The following is a 14,461-nucleotide window of genomic DNA, read 5'->3' on the forward strand; positions in this document are numbered from 1 at the left end:
GCCCTGCGTGGATACACCATAACAATGAATATTTTCAAAATGGGATTGCCCAAAAATTACCAATTTGTACTGAATTTCCCTTTTTTAGAAATACTTACGGCCCAAGTTCGACTTCTAGATACTGTTCCTTTTCAGAATTAAGGAAAAAAGCTTCTACGACTATAAAACAAGAAGAACAAAAAATAGATTTAATTAACTAATGTTAGAAGCTGACTAGCCCATCATCCTAAATGCTCGACTAAACTAATAGATGCATTTCCAAGACAGTCATGGGGCACATGTACCAAGACTGGCATTTCGTACAATGGTATAAGTGCAATGCACGTTGGAGTAAGATGTGAGGAATGTATTAAAAGGCGCACACCTTTTAATACATTTGGCATTTCTACGTGTGCTGGAATGTTGAATCTATGGCAATTAGAAAATTTGCATAATAATTTACATCAGTGTCTGGCATAACATATACTTGTTGTGCTGTAGGTGGCAATGTTCCCCGACGTTACACCCCACCCCCTTTTTTGTTTAGGAAACTGCTAAGGACAGTGGGAAAAAAAGGCCAAAGTTTGCAAATTTGTGCACAAAAATTTGGGACTGTTGTAAGCCAAAGTATGTGGGTTGACAGACGACCGGTAGGAATGGTGACTGTATAGCTTATGAATGACTGGTACTTTGCACCCGACAACGTTTAATCAATCAGCGACTATTTTTAAGGTGAGCCGAAACAAAGTGACTAGTGAATGAATTATTGCTCATCACCATGTGGCTGGCCATGTTTACATGGAACGTCTATTGCTTGCATTCGTTCTTTTGAGGGGTTATTATTCAGATGACAGTTTTGGGTATGGTCACCCTTACGCTTCACAGAGAAGAGGCAGGAACATCGCAGAACATCATCGTACGTCCCAGCACAGTTTCCAAAATGAACATTATTTCTATTACTGAGTATTATTTCTAATAGCAAACCCATCCTACTCTCCTATTTCACATTCAGACTAGGCTCATACGAAGTATGGTAAAACGCAGCGTTTTACCGGGGTGTGGAATGGCATATCGTCCCTTTTTTGGCCTGTGCATGCTCTCACGCACCGGCTTCCTGGTTTCTTTTTTTTTTTACTTTCCTTCTATTGTCTCTTAGCAACTTTGCATAAAAAATGCCACAAATACGCAATGTAATTGTGTTTGTACAGCATTTTCGTACGCACCCATAGAGAACAATAGGGCTCTATCATGCATATGTGCATACATCCTCCAAGTAATACGGAATTCAAATACTCTCCTGTGACCCCGGCTTTAACCCTTTCCAATCCACTGTCTGATGTCTTCCAACGTTCTGATTGAAGCCTGTACAGCTCCGATGTTGGAAGACATCCGGCAGGGTATTCTTACTGTACATCACTGGCCGCTCTGTTGTCGAGGCCTCTCCGGCCTGTCATGTACTGCAGTACTGTCTCTAGCCAGCAGATGGCGCCATTGTATAATGGCAGAAAGAGAAAGCCCCCTAGGAAACCCTGAATTGGATTGCAAAGGGTTAAGATGATGATCAAGATCAAAAAATGTTGTAACATGCTATAATGTAATATGATCACTGACAAAGTTCAACTTTATCTTGATGTTAGATACTTCTAACACATTTATCCCGATCTACTCTTGTAAGACATTTCTAATTAATTTGACAGAATGTAAATGTGTTGTTTTCCTTTTACTGTTGTTGTGATAAGAATGCTTTTACTCTTAAGGCGTGTTTTTGCTAAATGTTGAGATATAGAGTTTGTTAAATAAGCCCATTAGATTTTCCTATGCCACAAGGCCACCTTTAGTGTTAAGTGCCAGTAATTAAAAGCATTAAAAGTACTGGTAATCGCCACTGTGATAACGGTAATTTAATCTCTCAAGTAAGGTGCAAAAGCACAAGTTATAGCACATGCGAAAACCACACTGTGTATTCTTCGCACTTGCTAAACTCATCCATTACCAGGTTGCTGTCAGAAAATTGGACTTCTAACTAGTATTTCAGATTCATATTAGAAAACATGTAAATTTTTATGACTCAATGATGTCACACCCTTCCTGACTTACACATCTACAGAAGTGTATCCAGAAACTAAACTGTTCTGCATCATGGAGATACATTTTTCGACCCAACATTGGCACAACAATCACTCAACAGTTGCCACATAAGGGCATAGTCACACACAATTTCTGCAGGTATCCCATTCATCTAAATAGGATCTGCAGAAATCCATGCACGTTCTGCCAAAATGTCCCAATTTAGATCAATGAACTTAAAGGGGTTGTCCCGTGATAGCAAGTGGTGTTAAGCACTTCTGTATGGCCCTATTAATGCACTTTGTAATATACATCGTGCATTAAATATTGGCCATACAGAAGTTATACACTTACCCCTCCGGTGCTGGCTTCCCAGTCTCCATGGCGCCAACTAAAGCTGCCTTCTCCCTGGATTAGACGCGCTTGCGCTGTCTCCCCTCTTCTGTCCGGCTCCGGCGTGCTCGCGCTGCAGAGGTCTTCTGCGCAGAAGACCTCTGCAGCGCGAGCACGCCGGAGCTGGACAGAAGAGGGGAGACAGCGCAAGCGCAGAAGACCTCTGCAGCGCGAGCACGCCGGAGCCGGACAGAAGAGGGGAGTCAGCGCAAGCGCGTCTAATCCAGGGAGAAGGCAGCTTTAGTCGGCGCCATGGAGACGGGGACGCCAGCACCGGAGGGGTAAGTGTATAACTTCTGTATGGCCAATATTTAATGCACAATATATATTACAAAGTGCATTAATATGGCCATACAGAAGTGTATAACCCCACTTGCTATCACGGGACAACCCCTGTAACCCCTCAATGACCGCCCATACGTCTTTTGACAGCGGTCGTTAAGGGGCTTTATTCTACAGCGCCATCTTTTAACCAGGCAGTTGCTCCATCGGGGACCGAAGAAACCTCAGATCCTCTGTGTTTAACCCTTTACAAGCCACGGTCAGTGCGACCACAGAATGTAAAAAGCTGTCATAGGGAGCCTTTGCAGGGCTTCCCTCTGTCACCCATCGGACCCCCACGATGTGACTGCGTGGTCTCAACAGGTTGCAATGGCACCAAGAGGCTTGAATATACTAAAGGTTGAGTCTTATAGACTCTCTAATATGAAGTATGGTAGTGCATTAGAAGAATATAAAAAGATTCTGATAATCAAGTCCCCTAGTGGGATAAAAATAAAAAGTATAGAAAAAATAAAAACAAAAACATCAAAACCCCACCTTTCCTTCTTTACTATGTTAAAAAAAAAAAAAATCACATGGTATCGCTACGTTCGTAATGACAAATAAAAAAGGTAGTATATTATTTAACCTGCATAGTGCACCTCATGAAAAAAAATCCAAAAAACATGGAGAAAATCTCACCTTACAAAAAACAGAATAGAAAGCGGTCAAAACTTTGCATGATTCTACAAAAATGGCCCGGAACGTCTTTCTTTAGCACGGCATATGCGTTAGGACATGCCGGATGCATGCGCATTGCATTTTCTTTGTCCTGATTTCCCGCGGATCCGTGGCACAGCCACAATGACAGCTGTGGCTGTAACGAGGATATGATGGCTTCCATTGACTTTAATGGAAGCTGTCCCATGGGATCCGCAGACAAAATTGAGCATGCTGCGATTTATTCCCGCGCGTCCCATCCGCATGACGGGGGGGAAATCAAATCTGCATTATTTAAATTGCCCTGCTGATGCTATTGCATCCCTGTGGGCGGCTAGAGCTACGGGAGACAAGTGTGGCTTTTATAATTAAAATCTGCGTGTGGACATCAGGCCTTAATCTTGCCTCTAGAAAAAAAATGGAATAAAAAGAAATTTAAATGGTTTATGCTCCCTAAAATTGTATAAATGAAGACTACAGTTCATCCTGCAGAACACAAGCCCCTATAAAGTTCTGGCAATGGACAAATAAAAAGCTATGGCTCTTGGAATGCGGCGACACAAAAACAAGTCTTTTTTTTTCTTTATATTTTGTGTACAGAAATAGCAAAACATAAAAAAAAAAAACTATCAACTTGGCATCGCTAGAATCGTGCTGACCCAAAGAATAATGTCATCACATTATATATATTGCACACTGAACACTGGAAAAAGGAAATACAAGGAGCAAGAGACAGAATACATTTTTTTTCCCCCCAATCTCCCTAAACACTTTTTTATCAAAGTTATACAGTACATTATATGTACCCAAAAAGGTCATTGAAAAATATAACTTGACCCGCAAAAGAACAAGCCCTCATAAAACTACATTGATGGAAAAACGATAAAGTTATGGTTCCTGGAATATGACAATGAAAAAAAAAAGGAAAATTAGTTGGTCAACAGGCTTCATCATTAAGGGGTTAAAATAACAAAGGAAAAACAGGGCTCGGCAGTCTGTACTTTACTGTATTCTAATAGTGAATTATATATCAACCTCTACTTACTTCAATGGGTGGTGCTTAAGCTTTTTAGCACCCCCCAGACCCCAGGAAAGTCAAATCTGAAGTCACTCTGCATCAATTCAGCAGGACTCATCCAGGTTTATTGGCGACAGGATACAGTATACATCACACAACATATTTCGGAGGTAACAGCATCCCTTCCTTTCTCAAGTAATTGCACCGAGCACTGCATGGCCTATGTAAGACTCCCTACACTCTTGTGGTATTCTCCACAAGAAGGAATATTGATTATCACCTCCTCCTTTCCCATATTCATGTTGCTGGCCTTCCACCTAGCCAACCACTGTTCTACACTACAACGATGAAGGGCAATAACCCTGAAACAGCAGTCTGTTCATGGATATCCTGGCTTGGTTTACATCAATAGTCCTGTTGTAAGGCTTGTTAAAAGGTCGGATATTGACTCATAGGATTGCTACCATTCAATAGGTAGTCCTGTAGAGGATTATTTCATCACTTATTGGAAGGATGAACTCTACAAAGTATAAAGTAGTATACATCAGGACTACCTCTTGGGACACGAACCCAGGACCTTCTGGTGACGTCTCTCTCCAGTGAGATATCCAGCTTGTTGGACAGCTCCTCTGCTAAACCTTGGCCCTGTCTTTCTGATTAGCTCCACCCTGCTTCCTGATTAGATACCCTATGTAACATGGCCTTGCACCTCCCATCCTCGCGTAATTATTGAGCTCCCAGCCTGTAGTCAAGCTCCTCTTCGTCCTGTTCCTCATTCTACAAATAGCTGCTTACCTGTGTACCGACCTCTGGCTTCCACAAACTCCGCTACCTGCCTGCTCCTTTGTACCGAAACCGAAATTACTTGTGTACGACCTCTGGCTTCCCCTGACCACACTATCAGCCCGCAATGTTCGCAATCAGAGGCTCCGAATCTGCACCTGATTGTTACACTACCACAATACACCACCGGCTTGGGTTAAACCCTTAGCATCTGCAGCTCTAAAATGATAGAAATATTATTTTACAGCAAACAATATCTGCATGTTTTTTCCAGGAAAATCGAATGCAGTTATTGTTTTCTCCACACTTTGATTAATAATTTCAGCCTCATAAAAAATGCAATGACAAAGCCAAACTCAAGTTTACTAATCAACAAAACTGGCAGAGAATTTATATCCGTGAACAATAAATCTGAACTTAGTATCATAAAAATTCAATAAAAAAACGAAAATAGTGTAACGTGATTATTTATTCAAAAGAGTCATGTTTATTAAATGAGGTTTATTCATCACACAGGGCACACCAACAGGAAGCTGACCCAGAATAAGATATACATTGAACTCTTTTCTATCCATGCATGGACTTTATGTAAAGCTACCTCTTCGGGAATTTCTATTCCTATACTGAAGAAAAGAACAGGAGAGGAAGAAGTTACACACTTCATAAGTAGTTCTGGAGTGCAATTCTCTGTATGAAAATAAAGAAATTAATTGTTTAGTGATTTAAAGACTAATTCTCTTGTCTTTTAAATGCAATTAGTGTGTGTTTAAACTATGAAGCGATTTCCTTAGACCCAAAATATACAGTAAAGAAAGGTCTCAATTATAAAAAAATATATATATGATCTATCTCTATATATACATTCTTACACAGTATTGGTTATGTTTTATTTTATGTTTTATCTAAATAACTGGAGGGGCTGGCCTACGGGAGGCAGCAAGCTTTAACGGTGCCCACACACCTGTTGGTTGCGCAGCTATTTTCTCAGCTTTCCCATACACATGAATGTTCGACTCATATTTTCAATAGGGAGAGGGGAATAAGCAATGCCAGACCCCTCTAGGAGCAATTTACCTCCTGTCGGAGCAAAGGATTGGGCATGCTGAAACCCAACATGCCCGATCCTTAATTCTCTTAACATCTACCTAAGTTTGGGTGGCTTTTTCTTTATGTGTATCGCCAAGTTATGTGACTGGGCTATGTGGCTGGGCTATATGAAAGGGATCTTTGAAGAGTGATGGGCACAGAGAGCAGACTGTGGGAGGGGAAGCCGTGGCGGATTGTGTGTCGTTATCCTTGGTTGTATAACAAGAGTTGGTAGCACTCACTCTGGTGCTATGAATATGGTGCAATATTCTTGAGTCTCACCGTTCCAGACTCCACAATATCCACAAAAATGGACAGCACACACTAAGGATCCTTATTTTCTGACAGTGCTCATTGACTTTTTTTCAGACATCCCCCAAAAATTGCAAAATTATTGTTTCAAGATGATGTCCTTCATCAATCATTGATGCAAAAAGAAAAAAGTGCCAGGTAAATCCACAGATTTGACTCATATACATAACACTCTCTATGTGGACATCTAACACCAAGTCACTGTGGGGGGAGGAAAAAGGGACCCAAATTCGCCGTACAGATTGTCATGTGTATCAGACAAATATGTGGATTCACCTGACACTTTTTTCCTTTAGTATCAATGCCTGATGAAGGGCATCGGCCTGAAACATTAATGCTGCAATTTTTTGTGGATGTCTGGAGATATTCAATAAACCCTATGAGCGCTGTCAGAAAATAAGGATCCATGGTATGTGCTGTCCATTATCATCCTTGACTGTGACCAGAGTTAAATGGCCGCAGCAGAGTAAATATGGAGGTTGTCTCCTACTTCCTGTCACAGTGAAGTAGATTGTAAATGAAAAACTTTGTTCGTCTAAAGAGGTTGTGCACAAAAGCATTTTCATAGTTTTATTATACTTTCTAACACAGTTATTACAATTCTTGCTCCCTAAGTCAGTAACATCATTATAATTCAGGCAAGCCAGTTGTCATATCATTAACTTGCTACTAAAGTTAACAAGAAATTGGAATGTACACTTTAAATTTGGCACCGTCATCTACAACTTCACTGCTACTTCTTATTTTGGCTTGATATTGCTTTCATAATGTGCAGTAATTTCCAATTACAAATCTTAGCCTTTTAGCCTGTTAATAAGAATTCTAGGTACAAATCTTCCACATCATTGAAAGCCTGCACCATTATCCTGAGTCCCGATCTGAGTAAATTAGAGATACAAAGAAGTCATCTTCCTCATATTGCTACGGCAATATATTCACTCAGAAAGTTGTGCATTTAATATGTGCAGCATCTCAGTAAAAATGTTATGTAAAATTAACAATTCCACATTAGAATCACTGCCCTACGTGATGCTGCAGTACATTTATATCTGTGACACCAGAACCGTGACATTACTTTGGTAGTCATAGAATAATAGAATGGTAGAGTTGGAAGAGACCTCCAGGGTCATCAGGTCTAACCCCCTGCTCAGTGCAGGATTCACTAATCATCCCAGAGAGCTATTTGTCCAGCCTCTGTTTGAACACTTCCACTAAAAGAGAACTCACCACCTCCCGTGGTAACCTGTTCCACTCATTGATCACCCTCACTATCAGAAAGTGTTTTCTAATATCTAATCTGTGTCTCCTCCCTTTCAGTTTCATCCGATTGCTTCTAGTCTTTCCTTGTGCAATTGAGAATAGGGCTGATCCCTCTGCACTCTGACAGCCCTTCAGATATTTGTAGACAGCTATTAAGTCTCCTCTCAGCCTTCTTTTTGCAAGCTAAACATTCCCAGATCCTTTAACCGCTCTTCATAGGATTTGCAGACCACTCACCATCTTGGGAACTGTTCTCTGAACTTGCTCCACTTTGTATATATCTATTTTAAAGTGGCGTGCCCAGAACTGGACACAGTATTCCAGATGAGGTCTGACTAAGGAAGAGTAGAGGGGGATAATTAACTCACATGATCTAGACTCTATGCTTCTCTTAATACATCCCAGAATTGTGTTTGTCTTTTTGGGTGCTGCATCACATTGTTGACTCATGTTCAGTCTATGATCTATTAGTATACCCAAGTCTTTTTCACATGTACTGTTTAGCTCAATTCCTCCCATTCTGTATGTGCTTTCTTCATTTTTCTTGCCCAGATGTAGGACTTTGCATTTCTCCTTGTTAAATACCATTTTGTTAGTTGCTGCCCACTGTACAAGTTTTTCTAGATTTTTTTGAATACTCTCTCTCTCTTCTCTAGTGTTAGCTATCCCTTCTAGCTTTGTGTCGTCTGCAAAATTGATCAGTTTCTCATTAATTCCCTTCTCCAGATCATTTATAAAAATGTTGAACAACACTGGGCCTAGGTACCCCACTTGATACATTCTTCCACTTGGATGCTCAGCCATTTAAGACCACTCTTTGAGTACGATCACTCAGTCAGTTGTGAATTCACCAAACAGTTGCCTTGTCAATCCCTTATCTGGTCATTTTTTTCAATAAGTATGGTATGAGATACTTTGTCAAATGCTTTACTAAGGTCAAGATAAACGATATCCACCGCATTTCCCTGAGCAACAAAGTCTGTGATTCTGTCATAGAAGGAAATTAGACTAGTCTGGCATGACTTGTTTGTTACAAACCAATGCTGGCTCTAGTTAATTGCTCCATTTTCATCCAGGTACTTGCATACATGCTGTTTAATAATTTGTTCAAAGATCTTTCCCGGTATAGAAGTCAGGCTCACAGGCCTGTAGTTTCCTGGATCCACCTTCTTCCCTTTTTTGAAGAAAGGGACAACATTTGCCTTTTTTCAATCTTCTGGAACTTCTAGGTTAACCTCTCTGAGCTTACCTAGAAACAACACTATTTATTTGCACTTCAACATGTTTTGCTTTTAAACTTCACAAACACTTTTTGCTATCATTAGTAGAAAAAACATAGAAATCAATATGCTTAGTGTAGAATTCCAGTTTTCACTTCAGCACACTAAGGCCGGGCTCACATGACTGTATGCAAAATCCACCATGCGCCTTCCACAGCGGATTCCAGCTGTGAGCCCGGCCGTGACACTGTGTATGGCTGCGTAATCTACTCCATATGACTGCGTACTCACGCAGCCGGTCATGTGCGGTATACCTTTTTTTTTTCCTTTTTAGATTTCCAGTGTTGTCGCTTAGCGATGACACAGATACCTGCAGCCCATACACAATGTAATTGCATATGGGTTGCGGATACATCCACAACTATAGAGCATAATAGGCTCTATGGTCATGGTTTCCGCAGTAAAATAGAACATGCTGCGTTCTATTTTCTGTGCGCGGATTCCGCAATTGCAACCTGCTAATGTGAGCGGAACTGCATAATTCAATGCATTTTACTGATCTGCGCAATACCGCGAATCAATCGCTCGTGGAATCCGCAATTACTATCCGCTTGTGTGAGACTGACCTCAGTCATAGTGTCATATGTTGTGTCACAAATATTTCACCTAAGAATAATTTCTATTAAAAAGTTTAAGTAGTATTAATTTAACTATAAACTTGTACTCCTACAGTTGTATCTAATAACATGAGATTGAAAAAACATGTACCCATTAAAGCGACCCTACAGTTTGGGGAAAAATTCTGCCTTGGGACCGGAGGGGGTACATTACTTGTAATTGTTCTTCTCTGCCATTCCTCCCATCTGCCTGTTCTCGCTCCTGTTATCAGCAGTCCCAGATGGGTGGCGCAATCACCAGACTATCTAATCCACCACAGAGCACTGGTAGGGTTCAAAAAGCAGTGCACAGTGTACATTAACTAGTCAGAAAATTGTGGCAGCCATCTTAAGTGGCGGAAACAGGACGTGGAACAAGGTTGGAGGGCTGACAGAGAAGAACAACTACAGGTAATATACCCCCTTCAGTCCCAGGACAGAATTGTGTCCCGATACCGTAGGGTCACTTTAAAGTGAACCTCCAGCCTTCTGGTAAAAATCAAGAATTTGGAGATGTTGAGTTTACTTAAAGGCGATGTCCAATGAAAGCAAGCGATTCCCTATCCACAAAACAGGGAATAACTTGCTGATCGGTGAGGTTCCGACCTCTAGGACCCCCACGGATCCCAAGAACGGGGTTTCCATGCATCCAGGAATGAATGTAGCAGCGGTCACACATGCACATTGCAGTTTCATTAGATTCAGGTTTAAAGGAGATGTCCCGAGGCAGCAAGTGGGTCTATACACTTCTGCATGGCCATAATAATGCACTTTGTAATGTACATTGTGCATTAATTATGAGCCATACAGAAGTTATAAAAAGTTTTATACTTACCTGCTCCGTTGCTGGCGTCCTCGTCTCCATGGTGCCGACTAATTTTCGCCCTCCGATGGCCAAATTAGCCGCGCTTGCGCAGTCCGGGTCTTCTCCTCTTCTCTATGGGGCTCCGTGTAGCTCCGCCCCGTCACGTGCCGATTCCAGCCAATCAGGAGGCTGGAATCGGCAATGGACTGCACAGAAGTCCTGCGGTCCATGAAGACAGAGGATCCCGGCGGCCATCTTCAGCAGGTGAGTATGAAGACGCCGGACCGCCGGGATTCAGGTAAGCGCTGTGCGGGTGGTTTTTTTAACCCCTGCATCGGGGTTGTCTCGCGCCGAACGGGGGGGGGGGTTTAAAAAAAAAAAAACCCGTTTCGGCGCGGGACATCTCCTTTAAGTTAAAGTTCAAGTGCACAGCTATCTCCAGCAGTCTCAGAGATGACTAGAGTGGTAGTGTGCATATGTGACCACTGATCTGTTCATTCCTGGAAACACCAAACCACATTTTCTGGATCAGTTGGGGTCCCGGAAGTCAGACCCCCACCAAACAGTAAGTTTTCTCCTACCCCCATCCTGTGGATAAGTGGATAATCCTTTGATAGGGTGAAACTTTATATTTTAGACTAATAAATACGAGTCTGTAATAATTTAAATTTTTTTATAATATACTCCTAGTTATCTACATAAAGTATATAAGTACTAAAGCCCTTCATGTAGTAAACGGTTACTTGTTCATCTTTCTGGACCACAGGTGCACAAAACCTTTTCTTTTCCAAGGGCTACAGGGTCGTAATATGTTACTCCCAGGAGGCAGAACGGGACACTGCCGCTATTGCTCAGTGAACAATATAGCTGTTTTACATAAGCAAACAACTGTATTGTTCTCTGCAATTACAACTCGCGTCCCGCTGTGAAGTACCAGCGGGACGCGAGCTGATCGAATCTTATCAGCGCTGCTGACTGTGATAACACCCTGCACTGCTGATAAGAGTTCATTGCTTAATTCAAAAAAACTAGAATTTAGACACAACAATTCTCGCTCAAAAGACGCCTTTGAGCGAATTTTGAGTGAGAATCATTGGGTCTAAATGGACCTTTATACAGCCACACAGGTTAGCCATAATTGTACAAGGCAGAGTTCATCCCATAACAAAACCGGCTACACAATGTCTACATTAACACCAACCATACCAGCCAATGCCCCTGTGCTGTGTACCATTCCCCTCTGACATGGGAAATACAATGTAAGGAAGCTCATATTTATTCTTTGAAGTCCTACGCTAATCGCTACCATCAGAGCACAGAAGAGAGAACAGCACTGCTGTGTAATGACAGCACTCCATCAGAAGGATGCCGATGTATTTTGACAGTCATTGTTTTCTGATGTCTGTCTCCTGATGGTTGACAGCCACATACTATGCCACTGTGGGCCACAGGTTGTGCACCCCTGTTCTACAGACATAGCAAAGTTCAACTTGACTCTCAATGGGTTAAGATAACATTCTGTACAACAGTTTGATTACCTTTTCAATGGCATTGTTGTGTTACTATAACAATAGATTTCCAATTACTTAGAACAGGAAGTTATCATAATCTCGTTACAGCTTTGCTACATCTATAGGGTATAAGTGAGGCATTGTGGTATAACTCATTCAGCGTTTTTAGACACGGGCCTACTGGAAGACATTGAAACTTAAAATCAACATACTAAAGTACATTAGCATCAAATGAAAAAGTGTGTATATAAAGAGGGGTGCAGAGATGGGCTGGCAGTGAGAGGGTGGTAATATGGGGAGCACTCGTGATGTGGGCTTACCTGCGGCCCCAGGTACATCTATGGGCAAGGCGAAATTGAATCTGCAACAAGCAGATTCTCTCCCACCGGATAGGGCATCAACAGTGGGATTTGGCTGCGACCACATATCAACAGACAATACTTCTGCTCCAAAAAATAACTTTACTGCCAGCAACACAGCACAAAGTTTGTAATACTTGTAGCTACATGCACACAAACACAATGAATGAAGTCATAAACATGGGAGATGTTTTCCCTCACAGCGATGCTGCAAGGTAAAAAAAAAATTGCTGCATGTCCTATTCTTTCAAGTTCCTCGGAACACATCACCCATTGTTTTCAATGGGACCTTAAAGACATTGTATAGCACTCGTATGCACACCAATCAGAAGCCTCAGTATCACCACCCATTCTCCTGGCATCAGCGCTCACAACCTGGGGACCATGATGCCATGCGTTTGGAATGGTGATACTGTGGCCTCTGATTGGAAGGCAGCGATCACCTGACTTCCGCTGTCAACAGGGACTGTGAGAATCGCAATGCTAGATTGCCGGAGCCAAGGACAGGTAAGCACCATTTGTTTCATTAATTTATTCCCAGATGCACATGACCTACAAAATCTGGGGCATTTGGAATTCTCTTTCTGTATTTCTATGCACAGCTGCTATGAGTTACTGTCCTTTTTTAACCTTTTGTAAAGAAGTCTATAAACATATTCTAACATCCCAACCATGCGCTTTTCTTTTAGCTTCAAGTATCAAAACAAAAGTTGCAATTTTCGTACAAATTTAGGCCTCATGTCCACGGGATAATTTTTATTTAAAATCCGCATCGTTTTTCCCGCACGCTGATCCGCACCCCATAGGGATGCATTGGACACGTGCGGGTAGATAAATACCCGCGGATGGTATTTAAAAGTGATTTAAAAATTTACGGTGCATGAAAAAAAACGCACCATGCTCCATTTAAGTGCGGATCACGCTCCGGATGGTCCCCATTGATCTCTATGGGTGCGGGAGATCCGCTGCGGATATTAAATGTGAATTAAATGGGTGCGGGAGATCCGCTGCGGATTTCAAGGCTGGGAGGTGGAGAAAGTACTAGGAGGTGGGGTAAAGTGGGCAAAAAAACACCTCCAGCTTAAGGCCTCATGTCCACGGGCAAAAGAAGAATTAAAATCCGCAGCGGATTTTAACTCTTCTCCTGCCCGCAGATCCGCATCCCATAGGGATGCATTGACCACCCGCGGGTAGATAAATACCCGCGGATGGTCAATAAAAGTGATTTAAAAAAAAATGGAGCATGAAAAAATCCGGACCATGCTCCATTTTGGTGCGGGTCTCCCGCGGGGACGGCTCCCGCGGGCTTCTATTGAAGCCTATGGAAGCCATCCGGATCCGCGGGAGACCAAAATCGGTATTTACTCACCTGCTCCGGATCTTCCCTTCGCTGCGGCTTCATCTTCTCTCCGTCGCGGCCGGATCTTTTTTCTTCGGGCCGGCACATGCGCGGGGCACGTAACCAATGTGCCCTGCGCATCCGCCGATCCGAAGAAAGAAGATCCGGCCGCGACGGAGAGAAGATGAAGCCGAGTCGAAGGGAAGATCCGGAGCGGGCGAGAGGTACGTTTATTCTTATTTTTATGCCTCATGTCCACGGGGCAGGAGGGACCCGCTACGGATTCTCCATGGAGTGAAAAAAAATGCATCCGCATGTCACCCGCATGCAATAAAATACAATTTTAAGCTCATCCGCAGCCCAAATCCGCGTTACAAATCCGCAGCGGATCTGATTTTCCCCATGGACATGAGGCCATAGCAACATTTTTACCTGTGCAATCCCTAAAATCAGGCGTCAGCGGAATAACAAAAATGCAATCTTGTCTTACTGATGTTAACTTAGGCCTCATGTCCATGGGGAAAATCAGATCCGCTGCGGATTTGTAACGCGAATTTGGGCTGCGGATGCACTGTAATTGTCTTTTATTTTTCATGCGGGAGATCAATTGAGCTATGTGCTCTATGAGCTCCCGCATGCGTGATCCGCACTAAAATGGGGCATGTCCATTTTTTTCATGCTCCAGAAATTTT

At 42.3% G+C, this 14,461-nt stretch overlaps 1 protein-coding gene across 1 annotated transcript in view; it reads right to left on the reverse strand.

The window, feature by feature from the left end:
• The window catches only part of LOC136572824 (UPF0462 protein C4orf33 homolog), a 70,175-nt gene that overhangs the window by 16,271 nt on the left and 39,443 nt on the right, over positions 1–14,461 (reverse strand). The window contains exon 3 of the mRNA XM_066573747.1: positions 99–159. Within this exon, the coding sequence (XP_066429844.1) occupies positions 99–159 (61 nt within the window). The remainder of the gene's footprint in view (positions 1–98; positions 160–14,461) is intronic.

Source organism: Eleutherodactylus coqui, chromosome 7 (assembly GCF_035609145.1).
Source record: "Eleutherodactylus coqui strain aEleCoq1 chromosome 7, aEleCoq1.hap1, whole genome shotgun sequence".
In the NCBI taxonomy this organism is placed as follows: Eukaryota; Metazoa; Chordata; class Amphibia; order Anura; family Eleutherodactylidae; genus Eleutherodactylus; species Eleutherodactylus coqui.